Source organism: Zootoca vivipara, chromosome 11, assembly GCF_965207765.1.
Source record: "Zootoca vivipara chromosome 11, rZooViv2.hap1.1, whole genome shotgun sequence".
In the NCBI taxonomy this organism is placed as follows: domain Eukaryota; kingdom Metazoa; phylum Chordata; class Lepidosauria; order Squamata; family Lacertidae; genus Zootoca; species Zootoca vivipara.
In genome coordinates, this window is record NC_142594.1 from 56,949,994 (window position 1) to 56,974,523 (window position 24,530).

At 48.1% G+C, this 24,530-nt stretch overlaps 1 protein-coding gene across 3 annotated transcripts; it reads left to right on the top strand.

Annotated features, from left to right (window-relative positions):
• On the top strand, positions 1 to 24,306 carry LOC118092204 (zinc finger protein 212). 3 transcript variants are annotated; one of them, XM_035130026.3, is made up of 8 exons: positions 1 to 155; positions 2,829 to 3,233; positions 4,471 to 4,597; positions 5,704 to 5,817; positions 8,235 to 8,345; positions 8,903 to 9,016; positions 9,415 to 9,513; positions 22,097 to 24,306. In XM_035130026.3, exons 1-8 carry the CDS (start codon positions 21 to 23, stop codon positions 23,380 to 23,382), a joined length of 2,391 nt encoding a protein of 796 aa, XP_034985917.2. In that variant the 5' UTR covers positions 1 to 20; the 3' UTR covers positions 23,383 to 24,306. The 3 variants fall into 3 exon arrangements, with proteins under 3 accessions (XP_034985917.2, XP_034985919.2, XP_034985918.2); XM_035130028.3 differs by having other exon boundaries at positions 33 to 155; positions 22,100 to 24,306; XM_035130027.3 differs by having other exon boundaries at positions 33 to 155; positions 2,832 to 3,233.
• The last annotated feature ends 224 nt before the right edge of the window (positions 24,307 to 24,530 follow it).

The window sequence follows — 24,530 nt, forward strand, 5'->3', positions numbered from 1 at the left end:
TCAGTCTCCTCGGCTTCCCGATGGGTAGGCGCTGCGGCTGCAGTGCGCGTGCGCAGTTCGGCCCCCGCCGCTTCCTCCCCACCGCCGCTGCCTCCGAGCGCCGCTCGCCTTGTCTGTTTCTCTTCGGAGCCATGGCTGGGGGGGCGCCTGTCCAGGTGAGGCTCGGTGGAGCGGACGGTGGGGAGGGGGGGGCGGCGGCGGGAGGAGCGACACACCTGACGCGAGGCCTTGGGGGAAGGAGGAAGACTGACCCGCCCCTCACAGATTCCCCTGGTCTTACCTCAGAAATCTCAGAGGGGAGGGTCGCCCCTCCCGCTTTGTTCATTTCCACCCCCCTCCAAGTCCCTCAAGGCCTCCCTTCTCGCCTCAGGGAAACGAGGGAAGCCCCCGTGAGAACGAGGAAGGACCCTCCGCATTTGTTTATTGAATTTATGTAGCACCCTATACCCGGAGGTCGCTTTTTTAAATAAATATTTTTATTGAATTTTACATTTCTATCTTTTTTAAAAAAAATTATTCAGACACCCGGAGGTTTCAGGGCGGTTCGCAGAATACAATAATAATACTAATACTAATAATAATAAATACCCCATCCATGTGGCTGGGGAAACCCACTCTGGGCAGCTTCCAACAAAAGATTAAAAATACATTAAAACATCAGTCATTAAAAACTTCTCTAAACAGGGCTGCCTTCAGATGTCTTGTAAACGTCAGAATATCAAAAAATAGAAAATAGAAAAGCACAAAATATATAATCAAAATATAAACAATAGCACCCCTCCCCAAAACCCCACACATAAAAGGGCATTTCAATGCCTAGTCAGTGAGCTCTCAGCACCCGCAAGCAGGAGGCAAAGGTGGGGGAGGGGGGGACAGCTTGGGAATTCCTTAATAGTCCCAGATTAAGGAAAAGGAAAGGAAAATCGCAGGTCTAGGATGCTATTTGTTTGTTTGTTTTTATGAGGTGGGGTGGGTAGCACCAGACCCTCCACATGTCCCTGTTTTTCAGGGCCAGTCCCTGGCATTCCTATTATCAAATGCTGAAGGGTATAGGGTAGGCGTCATGTGGCAGGATAAATTATTCCCTCCAGCCGCTCAATATTTTTATGCCACCTGATTGCAAAAGTCCATCTGGTACCACAGGGTAAAAAGCACATCCCTGCTACAGTTTCACTCACCAAGTGCAATTTGCTGATGGGCAGCAAATGGGTCAGATACAGATGTTGGCCAGGGAGGAACTTTCCTGTAGGGGTCCTGGAAGCAATGGACTTGGAACACTGTCTAAAGACACTTTGTTGTTGTTGTTGTTGTTTAGTCGTTTAGTCGTGTCCGACTCTTCGTGACCCCATGGACCAGAGCACGCCAGGCACTCCTGTCTTGCACTGCCTCCCGCAGTTGGGTCAAACTCATGTTGGTAGCTTCGAGAACACTGTCCAACCATCTCGTCCTCTGTCGTCCCCTTCTCCTAGTGCCCTCAATCTTTCCCAACATCGGGGTCTTTTCCAGGGAGTCTTCTCTTCTTCTCATGAGGTGGCCAAAGTATTGGAGCCTCAGCTTCACGATCTGTCCTTCCAGTGAGCACTCAGGGCTGATTTCCTTCAGAATGGATAGGTTTGATCTTCTTGCAGTCCATGGGACTCTCAAGAGTCTCCTCCAGCACCATAATTCAATCTAAAGACACTACTTTTGATATTTCAGTGAATCTCTCAAAATGCAAGCCAGCTTGTTAAAATATGCATGTCCTGAATGAAAAAAGTGTATTGTTCTGGTGCTATCGAAAGCACACTGAGATGAGCAAGTATTTCTCAATGGGTGATGCAATTTGAACTGATCAAGGGCAGAAGCACTTGCTCCTGTGTGAGCTGATGCACAGACAAAGAATACCTGGAGGTGCCTTATATGGAGTCAGATCGTATGTCCATCTAGCTCAGTATTGTTTACAATGACTGGCATTGGCTCTCCAAGATTTTGGACAGGTTTCTCCTCTAGCCTTAACTGGAGTTGCCAGGGATCTTTTGCATCCAAAACAGATTCTCTGCCACTGAGCTATGGCCCTTTCCCAGCACTCCTTTAACTCTCCCTCCCCACATCCAGTAACAACCATGGAAAAAGACTCTGGCAGAGTTCCTTTCTTGCATTGCTTCAGTTGCTGCTGATCACCACATAAGAAGTGAGGACAAAGACAAATGCAGTTAAAGGTCACAAAGGGAGAAGCTTCACTTGTGACTCACGCAGTAGCCACGATAATTAAATTGCATTTTGTCTCTTGTCTCATATTGGCTAAAGTCCATAATAAAGGTGGGGGCGGAGCAGTCGCCCAGCTTGATTCTTCATCAGGCTGCCAGTTGTATGTATCGATTCCCAACCCTTCACTGGGCTTGTTTAGTACAGGCATCCCCAAACTTCGGCCCTCCAGATGTTTTGGACTACAATTCCCATCATCCCTGACCACTGGTCCTGTTAGCTAGGGATCATGGGAGTTGTAGGCCAAAACAGCTGGAGGGCCACAGTTTGGGGGTGCCTGGTTTAGTATTTGCAAAATTACCACTTAAATGGCAGTATTTTTGCACCCATTTTGCCCAAGCTACTGTCTGACCGAAATAGGTTGCTGCCACTGACATTTCAGAAGGAGAGAATGGGGTTAGGAGGTGGGAAGCATAGCTGCCAAGTTTTCCCTTTTCTCGCGAGGAAGCCTATTCAGCATAAGGGAAAATCCCTTTAAAAAAGGGATAACTTGGCAGCTATGGTGGGAAGGGTTTTTCTGAATGCAGCAGGTGTCATCTGAAACGCAAGATGGCCGCTGACTTTGGGTTTCTGTCTCCGCAAAGCAGGCTATGGAGTGTGATGCAGAGCCAAGGTCTCTCCTGGCTTTCCAGTCCCTTGTGAACCTCAAGCAGGCCACCACGCGGGAGATGCAGGTGCAAACGTCAGAGGCTTCCATGTGGGCGGCGGTGGCTGCCATCCAGGCCATCGACAAAACAGTGGACAACCACACCATGCGCTTGCTGCGCTTGGAGGGCAGGGTGGGGTCAACAGAGAAGAAGCTGGGGGCCAGTCAAAAGACCTCAACAGAAATGGAGAACCAGCTGGAGAGCAAGTGGGCTGCACTGGGGACCTTAACTGAGGGGTACAGGCAGCTCCAGAAAAGACTGGAGAATGTGGAGAATCTGCTGAAGAATCGGAACTTCTGGATCCTGAGATTCCCCCCTGGTGTGAAGGGAGAAACGCCCAAGGTTAGGAGTATTATTAATATCATTTATTAAATTTGTATGCCGCCCTTCATCCATTGATCTCAGGGCAGTTCACAACATAATATGGCAATATAAAATACACAAAAGGCAATCAGCCAAAGGCTTGGTTGGCACCTGAAGGTTTATAATGAAGGCTTTGATGCAAGTAAGTACAAAACATTCTGCTACCAGAGCTAGCAAACATTCATGTTTACTGCATGGAATTATGCAAATTACTCAAGTGCTATAGATGCAAACAGTTTATTTGGGCTGCCAGGAAGAACTTGGAGCCATGAAAAATATTTTAAAACCCAACTATGAAACAACCTTGTAGTTATTTGAAGTCTATCCAGAATTCTCCTCCATAGCTCATTTCAGACTTTTTGCAGATGGCTTCCTCACCTTTTCCCCCAGCAATGAGGACCAGAAACTCAATGAAAGTAAGCATGCCGGGGTTTTTTTTGTACTGAATGCATGGCTCTGATTCACTACTAATGCCCCCCTCCCCCCAAATTCTTCCTGGCTGCCTCCTTGAGCTTTCTGTGAGAGTGCTAGAGGTTCTTCATTTTCCTTGGGTCACAGCACCAAACAGAAAGTTGCTATCCCAGTGTTCCCCACATCTGTATTCCTGAATAAGACATGTTTTGCAGATGTTTTAGCTCTCCTTGGCAGTTCACACTGTTTTCAGTGGGGCTGCAGGATGCTGAGAACTTTTGGAAACAAACTTATTTTATCTCAGTGGCCAAAATGTGCGGCCTTGAAAACAAGATGCTTTTGTCTGCTTCAGACAAAACAATAGTCCTGTTAGCACTTAAAGCTAAGCTCAGTGTGAACAAGTAAGTGTGCTGGTTCACAGAAATGCTGCTTCATTCCTCCATGTTTTGGCTTCATGTTACATGCAAACATGGGCTTGTGGTTTGCACCCACAGACAGATCACAAGTGGTAGGCCAAGAACAAACCTAAGCTACAACTAATCACAAGCTCAGGTTCATATGTAATATCAAGCCAAACCCTGACTTAGTTCCCAGTAGCAGAGGAAGTGGCTGTGATTTTTGCTCTGTGCACTGATACACCTGCTCATTCATGTTTGGCTTAGTGTCATGTGTGCACCAAAGGACAGCCTCTTTTTATGTAGAAAGTGATTGTTCCAACACCATCAAGTAACATTTCTTGCCTACCAGTTAGGCCGGCTGGGTTGGGAGTCAAGAGGGTGCTGAGCTTTAACTTCTGTTGTTCCAGGTTCCAGTGACCTTCGATGACCTCTCAGTCCATTTCAACGAGAAGGAATGGGGAGACCTGGATGAGTTGCAGAAAGAGTTATACAAGACAGTCATGAAAAGCAACTATGAGATGTTGGTCTCTCTGGGTGAGATTTAAGAAACCCTGAGTTGATATATAATGGGATGTAGGCTCAAAGTTCTTACTTGTTTGGGTGATCATTATCAGTATCTTGAGAGCTAATGTGGTTTAGTGAATAAGAGAGGCCTCTCTCTGATGATCTGCAACGTGTGTATATTTAAAAAAGAAAATAAGGGCATTTGTTGTCATGGAAGAGTGTGTTCAAGCCCCTGCTCAGGCAGAGAACCTGCCACTGGACCCCTTTGTTAGTTTCTGAGCCATTACCATGGGTTCATAGCTCCAAAGAGAGTTTTATAGGCCATGCTGTCCAACCCTTTGCTTGGTTCAGGAAATCCACAGCTGGGGAGAAGTGGCAGAGCAGCTGGGCTCCATGGCATCAAGTCACAGCAGTGTGGCACTGGTATCCAGCTTCTCCCACCCCTGGGATGCCCAGTTTTTGGTGGGTCGTATGCACTCTTGGCAAATGAAGCAAGGAGGAAGCCAGTGGAGTCATTGGTGGGGGGTGGGGGCGGAGACATCTGCCCCATCCAACACTCCCCTCCCTTCCCCCAGCATGACAGATAAGGGATTTGGATCGCAGCGAAGCCTATTAGAAAGTGTGTAGCTTCCTTCCCCAACCTGCTACCCTTCTGATGTTTCGGACTGGAATTCCTATTGGCTCCAGCCAGTATGACCAGTAGTCAAGGATAATAGGAATTGTAGTCCCAGACATCTGGTGGTCACCAAGTGGGGATGGATAACTCATGGGCAGCGGCCATATTTTGGCTAGTTTTGCACCTTGAAACACACCCATTCTTGATCGTGAGAGCTGTTTGATGTTCAGCTCGAGGGAGGTTGCAGCTTAGCAGTAGACTGCACACTTTGCATTTTTTGGGGGGGGAGGGGCTCCAGTTAGTTCATCTTACAGATATTTTTTAATGGATCTCTGGTAGCAGAGCTATGAAAGGTTTCTTTTGCTGAAACCTTGGACAATTGCTGCTTGTCAGAATAGATGATACTGGGCTAGATAGACTGGTGGTCTGACTCTGGATAACAGCCTTCGCAATTCTCTGAGCCTTTTGTTAGTGAATGGCGTATAATGACCTCCTCTTTTTCCATTCATCAATTGAACAGACTATGCCGTCGCCAAGCCAGAGATCCTGACTCGGATTGAGCAGGGAGAAGAGTTGTGTGAGAAAGAACTTGGAGATTCAGAAGGCAGTGGTGTCCCTGAACAACTTGACACAGGTGCGTTAGCAGGCCTCCGAGGCCTCCGAAACACAGAGCAGAGAGTCCTTTTGCTGCCTCATCGTAACAGAGATGTTATCTTGCCATTTCGTTCGACCTTTGCCACTGGCTGTGTTGGCAGCATGTGGTTATGACTTGCAAGTGAAGCCTGTAGACCAATGTGGGTGAGATCCAGCTCCTCAGCCCCATTCCTTTGCCTCAAAGGATACAGTATTGGTGGGAGCTTTTCCCCTGGTATGACACCAGGAAAGAAGAAAGTTGAGGGCAGGAAATGCTGCCTGAGTAATCCTAGTTGTAATGGACATTGTGTAATTCCTGTTCTTTTACTGGATTTGAGTGTGGTTTTATTATTAGAATTATTATTATTAGAATAGAAAGTGCCTCTTTTTGGCTATGAAGTGGAATATAACTAATCTAAATGAATGAATGAAGGAATGAATGAATAAATAAATAAATGCATGGGGACATTGGGCTGGGTGCTCCTCACTTGCACTTTAGTTGTACTCAAAGTATGGAAACGAATCCACATGTTAAATCCACCTGTTACAGTTTAAGGTGTTTGTTTACTTAGAGGGCTTGAGGAGCAGAAGTGATATTTGTGTTGCAAAAGATGCACCTTTTCCAGCACGTTGATTGTTTTCTTGCTGCCTCATATGCTTCATGCCTGTAGTGCTTTTGCAACAACCTTCATACTTGGCAAAAACATGTTTCTTTCCTGTTACAAATATTAATTTTTGTATCTGAAGAAGTGGCCTTGTATGCCCATGACGTTGAGTTTGTCCTCCTGCACCTTTTGCAGCAGTGTGTATAATCTCCTGCCCGTTTTTGGTCCTGGGTGATACCCCTTTAATTGCAGGAAGTTCTTGCATCCAGATTGGAAAGCCATCTTATTCCACCAGGCAATTTGTTTTTTTTTTAAAAAAAAAATATTTTTATTAATTTTCCAATTAAAACCAATTATATCACATTCAATATTTCAAATTATACACATATATATATCAATCAAACCGAATGTTATGCCAAATCATCTAAAGAATTTTTTATTTGGGTTCCCATGCTTCAAGAAATTGGGAATTCCTCGCAACTGTCCACTGCCGTCTTTTTTCTAAAGTTCAAATCGTCCTCCAAGTTCATAATAATCCAGATCTTCCCCTTACAGTCACATAGATGTTTTCCACTTTCATCCGATTGTTTCCCAGCTGCTGAGATAAATATCAAACAAAGTTTCACAGATGTTCTTTCTCCTGTGTGAGTTAATCAGTCCAGCCTCCCCATAAATCTTCTTAATGGAGCTCCCTGTTGCGTCGAAGCAGCACGAAGCAGCGCCATCTTAAAAAACTCAAATCACTTTCGTTTCCTCTCATAGCCATGAAGATTTACAATCATTATAGAATTTACAGCTTTTCCAGGCAGGAGACCCAAACATCAAACCATAAACTCTTGGTAAATTAATGGATCTCCTTGCCCTATAGCTGAACTTAGCTTCAGGTCGCTGCTCCAATTTAAAGTGCGTCACAGCTCATAAATCCTCCGAACGCGTCCAAGACTCCTTCCGTCCGACTAGGGGGGGGGGCTTTTCTCCTCGGCAACTCCACATCTTTAAAAAATATGCTCAGTAACAACAGTTATAAAGTTCAACTCACACAGTCTTTTGCTTCTCTTTCACTCCAAACAAGCCAGGACATCGCGTCCGGGAAGGTACGAGGCAACAATATGAAGAAAATAAAAATAAAAACTCACTTCCCTTATCGCTCCGTCCCCATCAATCCTTCTTCCAGATGCTGTACAATCTTTGACTCCTCTCCCTCAGCAGCATAAATTTCTCAGCAGTAAACAGCGCTTCTTCCCCTCCTTCTGAAGTATGTCCATAGATTTAAGCCTAATTATCTTCTTTAACCATGGAAATCCCCGCCATGCAGATTAGCGTCCGGGAGTCCTGGCCCTCGTAAGTGCTCAGCCCAAGCTCCCCCCACTCCAAAAACAGTCGGAGTGGGTCTGGGGGCATCGCGGGCCAGCGGCCCCTCTCCGTAACCCCCGGAGAGGGTAGGGGGTTGCCATTTACTCCCCTAGCAACCGCCAAATTCCTTACGAAGGTCAGAGAGATGGAAAACAGGTCCGCCATTCCTGCAGGCGGAAACCGGAACCTCCCACCAGGAGGTACATTTGTACATGCAAGATTGCTTGGAAAGCCTGGGCATTTTCAGAATGTGACATGGGCCCTGTTACAGTGCTGGGATGGTTAGAAAATGAAGACTTCTTACATGGGAACCTGGTTAGGAAAGTGATTGGAATGTATTGGGTTGTATAATGAAACACAGAGTTTAAACCTCAAGTTTGTGACCAGCAGGTTGTCGTGTGTGCATGGTTTTCAGTGTTCATCAGCTGATGCACAGCAACCTCTTATCTTTCCCATTCAGACTGCTCCGCTGCTCCAGTCGATGTTTCTTTGTGGCTTAAACAAGAGGTGGAGGAATCCCAGAATGGGGAGGCTAAGCTTCGTGAGGAGACGAGCAATGGCTGCCACATGGGTGAGTATTTAAATGCATTGTGGTTTCTGCTCAGCTTTTAGGCTCCCATGCAAGAAAGCAGGCCCTTGACTCGAGGGCTCCCCTCTTCCCAGCAGGCTCTCTTTTATTATAAAGCCAGGATTATGAGAGAGCTGCTTACACAATTGGCAGCCTGCCATATTCCTTTAGTCCTTTGCAGGCAGTTTTGGAGACACAAGGCATACTTTTCGGGTGGTACCATACTTCAAAGGTTTCTCACCTCCACCACACCCCCATGCCACCTTTGCTGTTTTAACTGGCTGGTTTTGTGGGTTGTGTTGCCCTTCACTGTGCCCTTTATCACTGCCCCTTGAAACTCTTTCTTCCAAACCATCCATCCTTTTCTTTGCTCCATCACCTCCTTCCTCTGACCTCTTTCACACTCTTCCCACTGACCTTCCCTGGCTGCTAAGCTCTCCTCTTTCTGTCCCCCCTCTCTTGCCATACATGTGCTTCCTCCTGCTGCCTGTGGCTCTGGATGAGTTTTCTCCTTGATGTAGAAGAGCAGTGCCCTGTGACCTCCTCTCTCCTATGCACAGGTTCTCCCATGGATATAGTAGAGTCATCCTCGTGGATTAAAGAGGAAGTGGAAGAGGTTCGCTTTGCTCCTGAGGATGGCCAAGAAAGAGATCTCGGCCACAAAGGTAGCCTGGGTGAGTCCTGTCTTCGATCTCCCTTGGAACCAATTATGCTTGCCTTGTTAGGAATGCATTGAATGCGTAAATCCTCATGAAGACATTGCGAGTGGGCGTAAAGAAGCAGATTTAAATTTGCAGTGATGGCTCTAATATAATTGTTGCAGCAAACCTTTAAAGGCTTGCAGTCCTGATTCTTAGACATGCAAATTTTCTATCCCTGGCCATGTACCACCTTTCTTTTTCTTTTTGTTTGTTAACAATGTCCAAAAGCGCCTGCCAGACAGTGGCGGGTGGAAGATTTCCCCCTGCAGTTTGGCTAGTTATTCTCCTACCAAAAGATATTTCTGCTCCGAACGTTGTGGAAAGAGTAGAACGGGACAGCCTTGGTTGCAAATTTTCTTCTTCCTCAACAGAATATCAAACTGTCACAGTGGACGAAGAGCACATGGCGGGACCCCAGGAAGGCATGTGTGCGCAGGAGCCGTTGTTCCTTGGTGAAGGGCCTAGCACTGGTAAGTAGCAAGACAAAGATTATTTGGCTCTTGAGAGTGTTGGTCCTTAGATTCCCCCTTGGGTGGGGCTGGAATTCTTCCAGGCAGCAGCAAACCTTCTGGCCCAGCCAGTGTGCTCTATCTTCCCACTGTACTAACTGCAGTGTTCTGTCTCACCACCAAACTGGCACATAGTTTGAGGCAGGAAAGCTGCATTCCTAAGCAAATTAAGGGGGAAGATGTACCAGAGAGCAGGACTGTGATGGGTGGGAGGGCTTCTGGTATGATGAGCAACGGCTTGCAGAGCCTCAGGGCTGGTAGGCGATCAGCCCCGTGAAACTCTACATGCTCTCACCTTATGGTAGCTTCTTCCTGCTTAATGGTACTAGGACTTTGGGTGCCTTCTCACAAAACCATTTTTCATTTCAAAGGTCTGGATGCTCTTTCTCTCGTGTCTTTAAAATGCACAGCCATGAGGGGAATCGGGGATCAGACTTGCAGTCACACACATTTATTGCAGGAGGAAACAGACTGAACTTGTACTTGATGGAGAGAGACCTCTGTGACTCCTTTGAGATTTAGTGTCCACAAGGTCTGGGATAGCTCAGCAGCATTTTAGAAGTTAGAAAGTAACTAATGGGGAGAATAAACATCCTTGCACACTGTGGTAGAAAGGATACTCAAGGGAAAATGCAATATAAGGTTTGTGGGGAGTTAACTTTCATCCTCCTTATAACAGCTGAGTCATTTTAGACTTGCTCTGAAGTTCTGAGTCTTAAGTACCTGCTGCATTTCAGAACGTTTTAAGATGCGACAAATATTTGCTCAGATTAGTTAACAGTGTTGGTATTCTTGGCAATCTTTCCCTGAGCCCACCCAAAGCTGTTTTCAAGTTGCCACCGCCTATTCCTGCTCAAGACTAAATTCTGGTGTGTCTGGGTTGTTGTTTTTAAACAAAGAAGTATACATAGGAACAGAGGGCTGCCATGCTTTAAATTTCTAATAGTCCTAATAGATTCCAATTGAATCACACACTTCAAATGCCACACGGGATCTAAAAAGTAGTTGGGAGGAGAAGGTGCCTAACTGGCAAACAGTCACCCGTGCAGTCGATTTGCACAGCCGTCAATGCCAGTTTGGTGTGGTTAGAGTGGACTAAGACCTGGGAGACCCAGCTTCTAGCCCCCTCTCAGCCATGAAGCTCACTTGGCGAACTTGGGCCCAGGTACTGCCTCTAGGACTAACCTACCTCACAGGGTTGTTGTGAGGGAAAATGGGGAGCGGGAGAGGGAAAATCACGCATGTCACATTGAGTGGCTTGGAAGAAAGGTGGACTATAAATAGGATAACATAAAAATAATAAATATATAACTTAAGTCAATCCTTAAAATTAGTTCCAATAAAAACAACTCACTACTGCCAGGATCCAAATAAACAGTGTTCATGCCGGGGAGAGTAAGAGTTTTCCCTGCTAAAGAGAGAAGCCACTAATCAATTTGAAAAGCCGCTTCTTTCTCTTGTGCCCAAGGTAGTAAGACAGGGGTGTCAAACTCAAATTCATCGGGGGCCGCATCAGCAGTTTGGTCACCCTCAAAGGGCCGATTGTATCTGTAGGACTATGTGTCCACTCTTTATTATCATAAATTAATAAAGATGCATGGATATTATTTGCTCCAATTTGTGAATATTTTTACAGGCTAGCATTCTCTAGGGCCATGGCTTGCTGCCAGATAATAGCCAAAGGCACAAGTGCAGTTATCAACTCCATATTTTCATTGCTTTATTTATTCAGATATCTGTGGCATTTATATACCTCCTAATTAACCATGTTCCCTGGGCAGTTTGCAAATTAGAAACAATAAAACACAGATGCAATTAACAACTAAATACAATCAATATGAAAGCAGCACCAGTACAAAAGTCTGCGTAAAACCACCATTAAACAATACAAGTTGCAGTACAGTACTAAGATTTGGAGACCATCATCCATGCTTTTGTAACTCCCACATTTGATTGCTGTTGATACATCACATGTGTGGCTTCCCTGGTATTTAAATGAGCATAAAATCATACAGTTGTAAAGCTGGAAGGAACCCCAAGGGTAATCTAGTCAAACCCCCTGCAATGCAAGAATCTCAGCTAAAGCATCAACGACAGATTCCTATCCAACCTCTTGAAGCCGAAGAAACGGGGCCTGACACACGCACACACACACGCCAGCAGCTTCGGGGAAGGGGGAAGAAAGAAAAGGGGCTTCCCCTTTTTTACCTTGCGGAGGTAGCTAATTGGCATGGGCGGTGAAGGCAGTCTCCATGCCGCTGCCGCTTCCTTCCCGCTCTCGGCCGCTCAGCGGGAAGGGGCGGCGCCCAGAGGCGCCTGCAGCTTCTGATTGGCTGCAGGAGATTTCTGTGGCCAATCAGAAGCCGTGCTGGAATATTTTTTTTGTCTGCTTTAATGTTTTTACTGCTATTTTAAATGTTAGAATTTAAATGTTGTGTTTCATGTGAGTTGCTGTAACTCACCTTGGGTATATGCACCCTAAAGAGGTGGGCTTAGAAAGCAATTTTAAAAATAATTGACAAGCCACGCCCTTGGAGAATCCAGTTATACTAGGAACCCGCCTCCATTCAGAACAGTCGCTCCTACAATCCTAGTCCTGACTGAGGACTAGAATTCAAGCCTTCTCTGCCCCGCCTAACTGAAGGGCAATGATCGCCTTCTCCCGCTAGGCATCCCAGACTCGTCGCAGAGAAAGATCAGAGTTTATTCAAACAGTTAAAAATATTCCGTTAGCCGCAGGGGCCGAGAACTGGGAGGGGTCTCCGGAGTAGTAGCTACTTGCTTTGCATTCTAGCTCGGCGCGCTGCCTGGAAACGGATTCTCGCCGAGAACAGAGAAGACCACCGTAATCGCGAGGAAAAAGGTCTGCGCCGGCTCTGGGCCCCGGGGGTTTGTTGGATCGTGCGCGCACGAGGTTGCTTGTGTGTAACCTGGAGCGGCAACAAAGGCAACCCTCGCGCTCTGGCCTTGAAGCCGGGAGCAAGGAAAGCGGGCTTGCTTTGCAAGGTTGTTTGGGCAGAATTGAATGTTCCTGGAGTTGAGCGAGGTGGAGGGGAGCAAATCTGGGCGCGCGAGGCCCGCAAAGCTAGTGAAAGCGCGAGGGATGGGAAACTTCTCTTGCTCTTTGCGCAGCTTCTGATTGGCTGCAGGAGATTTCTGTGGCCAATCAGAAGCCGTGCTGGAAGGGGCGGCGCCCAGAGGCGCCCGCAGCTTCTGATTGGCTGCAGGAGCCTCTGGGCGCCACCCCTTCCTTCCCGCTGAGCAGCGCTGGCCAGCCCGCCCGCCGCCGCCCAGTGCCGCCTGCAGGGCCGTCTCTGGGCCCGGGCTGGGGGAGGAGGACGACGCAGGAGGGATCCTCCTCTGAGGCCGCTGCTGCTCAGCGGGAAGGAGGGGGCGGCGCCCAGAGGCGCCCGCAGCTTCTGATTGGCCGCAGGAGATTTCTGTAGCCAATCAGAAGCTGTGCTGGAAGGGGCGGCCCCCAGGGGCACCCGCAGCTTCTAATTGGCTGCAGGAATCTCCTGCAGCCAATTAGAAACTGCGGGCGCCTCTGGGCGCCGCCCCTTCCTTCCTGCTGAGCAGCGTCGGCCTCAGAGGAGGATCGCCTCCCGCGTCGTCCTCCTTCCCCAGCCCGGGCCCAGAGACAGCCCTGCCGGCGGCGGCGGGCGGGCTGTCCAGCGCCTCTTCCATTTCATCGCTCTGGGCCTGCGCGGGCCGCATGACAAGGTCTGGCGGGCCGCATTTGGCCCGCGGGCCTTGGGTTTGACAACCGTGTAGTAAGAGATGCTGCTTTCTTCACATGCGGATCTTGGGCACACACACTTTTTGTATGCTGGTTTCTGCTAAGTAACTAACTTCAGCTTTGTGTATACTTTGCTAAGAAGTGGAACCTCCTTAGGCCCTTTGCTCTCTTCCCCAGTTGTTGGTTTGGCAGGGATTTGCGGCATAGTGTCTTCTCAGAACGGCAGAGGGGATTGGTTGGGACAGGGCCCTTCTAGTCAAAGTGCGAGCAATGAAGCGATGCTTCTTCTAGAGCAGAAAAGGCAATTGCTGTGGAAGGTTGGAGAGCGTGGCTGTTGTGGTGGCATGCTAGCAGATCCAAACACTTCCTGGTCAGGCAAGCTACAGGCAAGGCCAGGATCACCAAGGAAATCTCACACTGCTCATTCAGTCCCTGAGAACCAGAATCCCATTGGACGTAAAGAGTGACAAAGCCCTTCCAGAGAGGAGGAGGAGGAGGAGGAGGAGGAGGAGGAGGAGGAGGAGGAGTTTGGATTTGATATCCCGCTTTATCACTACCCGAAGGAGTCTCAAAACGGCTAACATTCTCCTTTCCCTTCCTGCTCCACAACAAACGCTCTGTGAGGTGAGTGGGGCTGAGAGACTTCAGAGAAGTGTGACTAGCCCAAGGTCACCCAGCAGCTGCATGTGGAGGAGCGGCAAACCTGGTTCCCCAGATTACGAGTCTACCGCTCTTAACCACTACACCACACTGGCTCTCACCACACTGAAGTTTTTGCAGCGAGCTAGGCTGAGTTTTGCTTGCAACAAATGGTCCATTTCCCTCGGAGGGAGACGTAACTGCTGACATTTCAAGAACTTGAAAGAAGGCTAAATGTCACCGCTCTCTGCTGGATCCGTTTGGGAGGCGCTTGGCACTGGGAAGAGGAACTTTGCAAGCAAGTTGTATAATGTGGAGGCTGGCATCAAAATGTCTCTGCTAGGCCAGATGTGGGCTAGAGGTCTTGGAGCATAGAAGTCTGATATAAAAGGCCACGCTTCTGTCTTCTGTTTTGTGTTGGGAAGCCAAAGTGGGGGCTACCAAGGGAATCCATTGAAGCAAGAGATCAGTTGTTTGCTACTAGTCTCTTCCCCCCCCCCCGGAGGAATTTTTCTGTGTTACTGAGCACCCCAATTTGGTGACTGTTCAGCACAGCTTTGTGTGTCGCAAGGCTCCACCAAAATGTTGCAGCAGCCAGGAGTCTCTTGGAATGCTGCCTTTAAAGCCGCCTGCCGAGAACTGCGTGAAAACTGGAGGAAGGCGCCAGAGAAGAGGCAGCAGCCCAAGACCCAGTGGCTTTCCTAGGTTCCCAGACCCAGCCCAGTTTGCCCAGTGGGTCAAGGAAGCCTGGGAAAGTGTCTCTACGGACATGACAACCCACAACCCAGTCATTTATTGCTTGTGGAATTGCAACAGCTGATTCAGGTGCAGTCATTGCTGTTGCCAGGAGGTGGAGCAGGGGAGGGGGCTCCTGCTTTGGCCTGCATCCTAGATAATGAAGGGACTAGGTGGAAGGATGCTGACGAAGTTGGCTTCAAATGAATGCCACTGAGGGTTCCTTCTCCAGAAGTGAAAGCATCTTTAGGCTTCAAAAACTGGTTCAGGTTTAATAAAGCCGTTAAATTATTGTTAAATGCCTGAATCTTTCCTTCTAGTTCATTTCCCATGTGTAGTTCTCCCGCTTATGACCCAGGTAATAAATTAAAATAACAGTAATAGCAAATAATGGTAAATCTATTGTCTTGCTGTGGTGAAAAATCAGTGCTTATAAGAGCACTATTGACCTACCTTTTTAAAAAAAAATTATTTGGAAGAGGCTCCATCGTCTCCCAAGGCAGCCTGTTTCATTTCTAAAGTCAGAAGTGTTGTGTTGCTTCTTTGAGTGTCTGCTGGCCATTTGCTTGCTGGAGCCATTGGCAGGTACCATATCCCAGTTGTACTTCATTGCTCCTGCTCTCCAGCTTGTGGTATGTGCTGTGCTCTGGCTGTTGTTGTTGTTGTATAGTCATTTAGTCGTGTCTGACTCTTCGTGACCCCAAGGACCAGAGCACGCCAGGCACTCCTGTCTTGCACTGCCTCCCGCAGTTTGGTCAAACTCATGTTCGTAGCTTCGAGAACACTGTCCAACCATCTCGTCCTCTGTCGTCCCCTTCTCCTAGTGCCCTCAATCTTTCCCAACATCAGGGTCTTTTCCAAGGATTCTTCTCTTCTCATGAGGTGGCCAAAGTATTGGAGCCTCAGCTTCACGATCTGTCCTTCCAGGGAGCACTCAGGGCTGATTTCCTTAAGAATGGATAGCTATTAGCCTTTGCCCTGCTTCATTTTGAACTCCAAGGCCAAACTTGCCAGTTGTTCCTTTTTTGGAACAACGTGCTCTGGCTAGTGCAGTTTAAATCTGGTGTGGGTGTGGAGGGGCTGTGGGCGGAGGTTGATTTGTAGTTTGTTTCCTCTTAGACTGGGTTACATGGCCCTGTATTAACACCTTCCCTGATCTAACTTACTGGTACATGTTGAACAATTAGCAAGGTGCCCGCTGTAATGATCCCCCCACCCCAAATATATTCCTTGGATATATTTTAGTATTGCATTTAAGGCTTTAAAATGTGTCATAGTCTAGGTTGGCAATAGAATAAAGCTGGGAACTTTTGATTCTCAAACTTCTCCTACTTTTTCTCTTATCTCCTCCCTTGCTACACTTTTAGAAATAATTGTCGTGTGTGAGCAGGATAATAGTGTTGGGGTAGCATTAGGCTAGGATTAAGGAAGAAGGTGCTATAATACAATGCCAAAAGTTAGGGAACCAGGGCAGGGGGGGGGACTTAATTCCACCTGTGAATGAGGTGGTACAGAGCGGTTCATTTAAGGGAGACATTAGCAGAAAGCTGGGAGTGGGGTTTGCAAATTTGGAAGCGGGGAAGGGCAGGGTGAGATTTAGGTACTGAAGCAGAAGTGGGAAGTTCGGCAGGGGCATACAGGAAGAATAGGCCGAATATGGATAGTTTTCCTGCAAGGACCGGTGTGTGTGTGTGTTTCCTGTGTGGGTTTTCACCACCCTCTTCTTCACTGCCAGGAAGTTAAAACTCTTAAGAGGTTCATCCAAGTTTCCTGGACAACTCGCTCCCAATTTCACCGCCTTCCACCACTACTGCAAAACATTTTTCTGGCAGCTCCTAAGGCGTGGCAGACACCATTTTATAACAGAAATGTCATTTCCTTTGTTCTTCCGCCTTTCCGATCCCTTCGGAGACCCCCCCCCCCGTTCCATCGGAGGGAAGGGGGAGGACCCACACATCAGCAAGCAGCGGAGGGGACAAGGAAACTTTGCAAGACTCCTCAGGAGTCCTCAGGGACCCAGGCAGCCTGTGAAGAGGGACCTCAGGGAGTGAATATCTTTGGCATAATGGGCCATGATAGAGATAACCATACACACAGAGAGAGAGAAAGAGATAGTTTTTAGGCTTCCTTTTTTCATAGTTTGCAGCAGACCCAGGATCATGGTTGCAGATTTATTCCCTTCGCAAAGTGCTTGCCCCATCTGCTGTAATGTGATATGGGTTGGAAGAGATCTTGTGGGTAATTACATGAAGGAATCTCATGAATCCATACCTGTTGGGTTTTGGCTACCCATGTTGGCTTTCTGGGACACATGGGTGATGAGGACTCAACAGAAAACCCTGGGTCCCTGTTCTTTCCAGGGCAGCCAACATTTTCTTGCGGAGAGCGAATTCCCATGTGATGTTTCCACCTTGAATCTGAGGTTACAAAACTTCAGGCCCCAGTTCTGTGAGTTGGGTGGTCCCTTCGGCCGTCTCTGGCACCTTCAGGAAGTACCCTGTTCCCAGTCTGGAGGGACAAAAAAACATGGTTTGGGGCCACAGAGTAAGAGCTTCCTCTTTGCTCAGGTCCAGCCCCCTTTCTGACTTGGGTTGATGCCGCTGGCGACATGGAGCACGTCCTGCGCGAGCAACACCGAGGGCGTTTTTACGAAATGATGGAGGAGATCCTGTCCAACAAGCGAGAGGACAACAACAGTTACATTAACCGTGAAAGGTACAGGACTTTGATCGAAGAGGTCAAGGAGGCGAAGAGGCTCCGCAGCAAAAAGGGCAAACATTACCGCCGGCTGAGGCGCTTCAACGTCCTTAACATTGGTGAGGAGGAGAAGCTGGTGGTGCCCATCTCCCCTGGGCACACCGAGGTCGTGTACTTCGTCCAGTATGAGGACTTGTTTGACATCCTGCACGCGGCACATATTGCCATCGGCCACGGAGGTCGGACCAGGATGCTGAAGGAACTCAGTCGTAAGTACAAAAATGTCACGGCCGAGGCTGTAATGACTTACCTGAAACTTTGCGAGCTGTGCCAGAAAAAGCAAGGCGGTCCCAAGAAGGGCTTTGCCACAAGGCCCGCGTTTCACAGCGAAAGGGATTCACGTTGTTCGTTTGATATAATGTACATGTAGCAGGATTGGGCTGTAAACTCAGAACAGTACATCAGGATGCCCGGAGAAAACTGTTCAGCCTGGACCGCTACAACCAGGTATTTTTCACAATCCCCATTCCATGTTTTCTGCACCGCAGAGAGCTTGTATTTCAAATAACTGAAAAATTGGTGCTTGGGGTGGAGCCGTAATCCTTAACGGGGAGCCACAGACTGTTGAAACACACAAACGGAGACATTTGGAAACAATAAGCTTGGTCAACAGAAGCAAGACGAAGTCTGAAACCGTTTCATTCAAAGCGTGAGGATTTCAATCACATCATGATGGCATGAAAAAGATTCCTTGCAGAAGCTGCCTTTGGATGGCCCCAAATGGTCTGGCGTCATCAAACTTGATTTCAGATTATTTAAGGACTTTGAGGTCTGTCAGAACAGGGTGATAGAAATTCCGGTGTGCTGATTTCGGTACAGGCTGGTATTGCTTCGGCACAAATCAGGGAAGTCACTGAAACAACCGTCAACACATGAACACCTATGGAGAGACTCTCGGCTAATGTTAAAATAATAATAATATTTGTAAAAATAAACTCCAGCCACGCTTCAAGAAAAGTTGAAGTTGTCATGAACACCAGAACCTCCTGAGGATTACACAAAAAGCAAAAACTCGCAAACGACTGAGTCTTGGGAGAAGAATTGCCATTCTGAGGCTTATCAGGTTCTAACAGGCTTTATTTAAATAAAATATAAACAAATAAATAACAGGTTTTGTTATTTTAAAAACCAGTTAGAGGGTTTCTCCCCCCCCCCAGCATTCCAGCAGTATATACATTCTGTTCAATAATTAAATAACAAAAATGGCAATGACAATTTAAAACTATTCTGTTCTGAGTACTTATCTGCATTGGGGAGTGGGTAGGAAAAACACCTTGATTTGAAAGCTTGGGTAACACAGGCCCTCGTCCTGTAATTCATTCTACAATGGCAAGTTTTCAGAACAGAACTTCAGCCAGAGTTTGCTTTACTTAAAGGACTTCACCAAATTTTTGCCTGTTTTGATTTTGGGCTTCCTCCCATTGCCTTAACCATATTTTTTGTGTGTTTAACCTGAAGTTAAAATGCCTCTGCATCTCCCTGCATTAGAAACCCACGAGTCCTTTTGCCTAGTAGAGAATCATCAGGGCAGGGCCTGCTTTAAAAAGCCCCTGCTCTTCAGTTTGTGAAACAGACGAGGATGTGAAGTTGGGCTTTCTCAGAAGGGTCCCATGGGAGTTCTGACGAAACCCTTCAAAACTAATCCTCTCCTAGTTTTGAGTTAAGTGCAACTTTCCTGCTAAGTCATTCAAGGATTTTATTTAGTTGTATTTATAAATGTTCATATATTGTGTGCGTTGATTTTGTAAATGAAGTATTTATTTCATTTAAATATATATATATGTATATTTTAATATTAATCAATGATCCTGTCTTTTTACCCATTGTTGACTGCTTTGATTTCAAAGAAAGCAAGTTTTTCAATATGCAAGTGAAGCAGAGGCATTTGTGGTGCTGCAGCTAAATTGGCCTCCTCTGCAAGGCTGTAACTAAAAATGCTGATGTTCTCCTGCTTCTAAGAATCCTTGGGGTGGATTCTGTGCCTAGTTCAAAGCCCTTCAAACCCCTCAAGGAACCTTCCAGGCCTGTACTGATGACTGCACAATCTCAAAAAAAAAGATAATTCTGGGAGGAGGGGCAGTGGCAGGAATCCTGTCACTCCCAGTGTCACAAGACTCGGCCTCTGCTCTAGTAAATAAATATATTGTCTGCCGATGGTCTTCCTTTGTGCTCTGCTTAAGAAGAGTTCTTTGTACGATAACAAAAATAAAGAAATCCCAACGCCCCAAACAACAGTGAACATCAGTGCTAAAAATGTTATAGTGTAGTAAAATGGTGTTGTTTGCTATTAAATACCGATTAGCTTTGCACCTGCTTGTTTTCTTCACAGTGATGTCAGGTGGAATGTTAAGAGGAATCCCATTAAATTCTTTTGTTTGAAAAATGGCTTGGCATAATTCATTACCGAGATAACTTCTCTGGTTAAGGTTTGAAACCAAAAAGGTATAAGCACATAAATTCCACAGTTCAACACTGTGCTGCATGAAGAAATCACTTCTTTTTGTAGAGCTCAGTTGGTAGAGCATGAGACTGTTAATTTCAGGGTTGTGGGTTCAAGTCCCACATTGGGCAAAAAAGATTCCTGTCTTGCAGGGAGTTGGACTAGAAGATCCTTCTGGTCCCTTCCAACTCTCCAGTTCTGTGATTCTGTGATTGTATACAGGGTTGAAAATGTGCTTCATTTATCTTTTCTGTTGACAGTGACAACCGTACATTTAAAGGTCTTACTAAAAAAGTAATTAAGGTTTTTCCGCAACTGCTGTCTTTTCCTTTTCTGGCTTGGTAAACGTTAGCATGGTTAACGTTTCAGCATTTGGTACTTCCCACAAGCTTAGTAGTAAATTTACTATTTTTGATAATGTCATTATCAAACTCCCAGCAATACTTCAGAACATAATAAACTACCGCAAGTGCCATTGTGTTGTTGGGCGTAGCCAGTGCAGCCCTACACTCTTGGCTCTCATAACCGTTCGCATTTCAAGGAAAGGCAAGCTGCGGCGAGGCTTTCTCAACCAGTGACTGAGCCCAGAGGGCCGTGTCTGTCATCATCAGGCCCTGCGACACCTCGTGATGCTAGAAGGAGCATAGCAACTGTACCGTGATTCTGAATATTGCTTTTTATAGAGTAGGGGGCACTGGGATAAGTTTATGGCAGGGGTTGTCAACCTGGTCCCTGCCGCCCACGAGTGGGCATTTCAGGATTCTAGGTGGGCGGTAGGGGCTTCTACGGCACAAGCTGAATCCTCCTTCCATTGAGCACTGGGGGGCAGTAAGGAAATTTTACCAGCAAGAAAGATGCATTAGTGGGCAGTAGGTGTAAAAAGGTTGACTACACCTGCTCACTAGAAGGACAGATCCTGAAGCTGAGGCTCCAATACTTTGGCCACCTCATGAGAAGAGAAGACTCCCTGGAAAAGACCTTGATGTTGGGAAAGATTGAGGGCACTAGGAGAAGGGGACGACAGAGGACAAGATGGTTGGACAGTGTTCTCGAAGCTACGAACATGAGTTTGACCAAACTGCGGGAGGCAGTGCAAGACAGGAGTGCCTGGCGTGCTCTGGTCCATGGGGTCACGAAGAGTCGGACACGACTAAACAACAACAACACCTGGTTTACAGAGTCAAGGAGGCAGTGACCCCCCCCCCCAAGGTTTGGGAACCACTGTTCTAAATAAATAAAATGAAGGTGTTGGGCTTCAAAATATAAAACCCATGCTTTGAATTGGTCCCAGAAACAAATGGGCAGCTCATGTATGCTAGCATGATAGTGGCCTCCCTCTAACAGCTGTTTGCAGTTGGCCATTCCTTCCCTTGGTCTGATTTGGTGGCTGTTCCTGAGCCCTCTTCAAAGGCAGCCTTATACAGCAGGGGTGGCCAATAGACTCTGATCTACTCACAGAGTTAAAAACTGGGAGTGATCTACCCCCTTTTGGGGGGTTCAGGTCAAAGCCGTTGAGTTTTTTTAAGGGAAGCCCTGTTTTGGGGGGTTTAGGTCAAAATTGTTGAGCTGCTTTTAGGAGGGAGGGAGGCCCATTTTTGTTTAGAGCTTCAGGTCATAGTTCAGCTTTTTTTAGGGAGGAAAATTTTGGGTGAGCTTTTTTTAGGGGTACCAGTGATCTACCACAGACATCCAGTGATCTACTGGTAGATCACAATCTACCTGTTGGACGTGCCTGTTATACAGTATATGCAGGCTGGACTTCCAGTTGGTATCACCAAAATGATGGTCCAGTGGGTGGTAGGGGAGACCTCAGCGTCAAAAACCGAATTACTCCTGTACGCCCCTACACACAGCTTATTCGGGGCTTGTGTTCCTGCGTCTCTTCTTAATTCAGTTGAGCAATGGCAAAGAGTTGCCCACCTCGCGAGTTTATTTGCATGCCGCTTTTCCCTGCTCAAAGAGCCTCACAGCAACATACAGACTAAAACCCAGCATTTCAAGATGTTGCTTTAACCATTACAAAGCAGAGCACAATTTAAACAACAGCAAAATTTGCACTAATGTCAATAAGACCAGCCAACGCTTCCTGTTAACAAACACTGAAGCGCCTTAACAATAGAAGCCAAACATCCAGATAGGAGCGAAAACAGGTCACCTTAAGAGTCTGCTGCGGGAGAGAGCTTTTCCTGTGTAACGCCTGGTCCCCTTATGTTCTTGTTCTTTTCTCACCCTAGCAGAACAAGAAACTTCAGCAGACACACAGGAGGCACAGGAAGACGTAAGCCACCGGAAGCCGGACTTGCTCATCGACCTGTCGGGAAGAACCACCCCTCCCAGCCCTGGGCACAGCCTTGCCCATGGCGCTGAGCCTGGTACTAAGCCCCAGCCCATCAAGGAGGAGCCGGAGGACTTGATGAAGGAGCTATACTCCTACCTGGACTGCGGGAAGCGCTTCGGGCACAAGACGCCCCAGCCCTTCCAGTGCCTGGAATGCCACAAGAGCTTTAGCTGGGAGGACGAGGAGCGCCAGCCGGACAGCCACCCTCCTGCCACCTGCCCCGAGTGCACCCAGCGCCTGCGCAAGAAGCGCTCCAGCCTGGCGCACGTGGCAGACGCCCAGCCCTTCGCCTGCGCCACCTGCGGCGCCACGTTCAGCCAGTGGTCGATGCAGCTCCTCCACCAGAAGTGCCACGGGCCCCACAGCTACTCCTGCGGTGACTGCGGGGCTGGGGCGGGGTCAGCCCAGGAGCTCCAGCGGCACCGGAGGGCCCACGCCGTGGTGGGGAGGGTCCACTCCTGCCTCAACTGCCCCTGCAGCTTCCTCTCCTCCTCCGAGCTGGCTGCCCACCGCCGGACGCACACCTCCACCTGGCCGTTCACCTGCAGCTGGTGCCAGAGCACGTTTGCCAGCCGCAAGGTGCTCTCCGAACACCAGGAGCTGCACGTGGCGGCGGCCAGGAAGGTGCTCCCCCACGTCAAGCTCAGCTTCAGCTTCAACTGGCGGGAGTTCCTGGCGGAACAGATGAAGCACTGCCTGCACTCCGGCTGCTCCCCGCGGCAGGCGCTCACCGAGCTGCTGCAGAAGAACTCGGAGCTGTGGCCCTACCCATGCGCCGAGTGCGGCACCCACTTCTTCAACCAGTGGGCCCTCGCCAACCACAGGTGCGCTCCCTTGCCGAAGCCGCCCGCCCAGGTCATGGCAGGGGGTGGCGGCGGCAGCGTGCTTTGGCAGGGGGCGGGCGGCGCGGATCCGCCTCCAGCCGCGTTCCAGTGCCCCCACTGCAAGAGCACCTACCCATGCAAGGAGGCTCTGGCCGGCCACGTGCAGAGCCACTTCACCTGGCGGCCGGCCCACTGTTACATCTGCGACTGGGATTTCACCCGGCCGGAGGAGCTGGTGGAGCACCTCGGCACCCACGTGGTCGAGCACCCGTACAAGTGCGGCCGCTGCCACAAGACCTTCCTGAGCCCGTTCCTGCTAGGCAAACACTACCAGCAGGAACACCCTGCCCTGGGGTAGCTGCATGTCTGCAACTGGTTCGCCAAGCGCTTTGCTCAACCTGAGCTGCTGGAAGGGCACCTGCTTCCAGGGTGACGGGCGCGAGAGAGGCTGTTCTTGCCGGCACTGCTGGGGGAGCGTAGGAGGAAGCATGCAGAAGAGGAGACGTGCCTGGCACAAAGGGGGAAAAAGACAGAGGTGTCTTCTCTAACTGGCTGCAGAAAGGGTTCCCCAGACTGAATGTGGCTGGAAAAGACTTTGCTCAGGTGGAAAGGGCTGCCTGGCTCTTGAAGGGTCTCTGGTTCACTTTCCTCTTCTTCCTCCTCCTCCCCGCTGTGATCCTTCAGTATTGCTCTCAGGTGCCCTTTGAACACTGTGCTGTCACTGCGGGAGTTGCAATCAATTAATTGGCAAATCGCCTCCCGCATATAGGCCCGAAGGTCTTGCTTTGAGGTCTTTTAACAATCACGTGGTGTGCATTTTATATGCAACCTTAAAACAGGCAAAAGGATTTTTAAAAGCAAGAGGAGAACAACCAAGCATAGGTTTAAAAGCAACGCAAAATCAACGGCTAAGGCAGAGAACTTTTCTCCTAGCTGGGAAAGCTTGTTGAAACTAACATGTTCTCACTTGTTTCCAGAAGGGGCAGAGAGGGGGCTCTCCTGGCGGTCCAACTCGCATTGCTGTGGCATGTTTAAAGGTCTGCAGCCATGTGGGTGAGACAGATTGCAGGGTGCTGTTTTATCTAGGGGAAATCCATGGGGTTGACGCTAAGAAAAGTGCCTCCCTCGATGCTCCTGCGATGAGATTCTTCCGTTCCATTTGGAATGGTTTTATGTGGTTTGTAGTACTAATGATTTTAATGTTTTTTTAAAAAATAATAATAATGACATAGTCTGTTGTTGTAACCTGCCCGGGGACCTAATAAATAACTCTTATAAATAAGTGTAACGCTTGAAGAGCATCTTGGAGTTGGGTGCATCAGTCCCTGTGCGAACAGCAGTATCTTTCCAGCAAGGCTGTAATAATAATAATTATTGTTACTATTATTTATACCCCGCCCATCTGGCTGAGTCTACCCAGGCTGGGCGGCTCCCAATCAAATATTAAAACAATACAGCACTAAATATTAAAAGCTTCCCTAAACAGGGCTGCCTTCAGATGTCTTT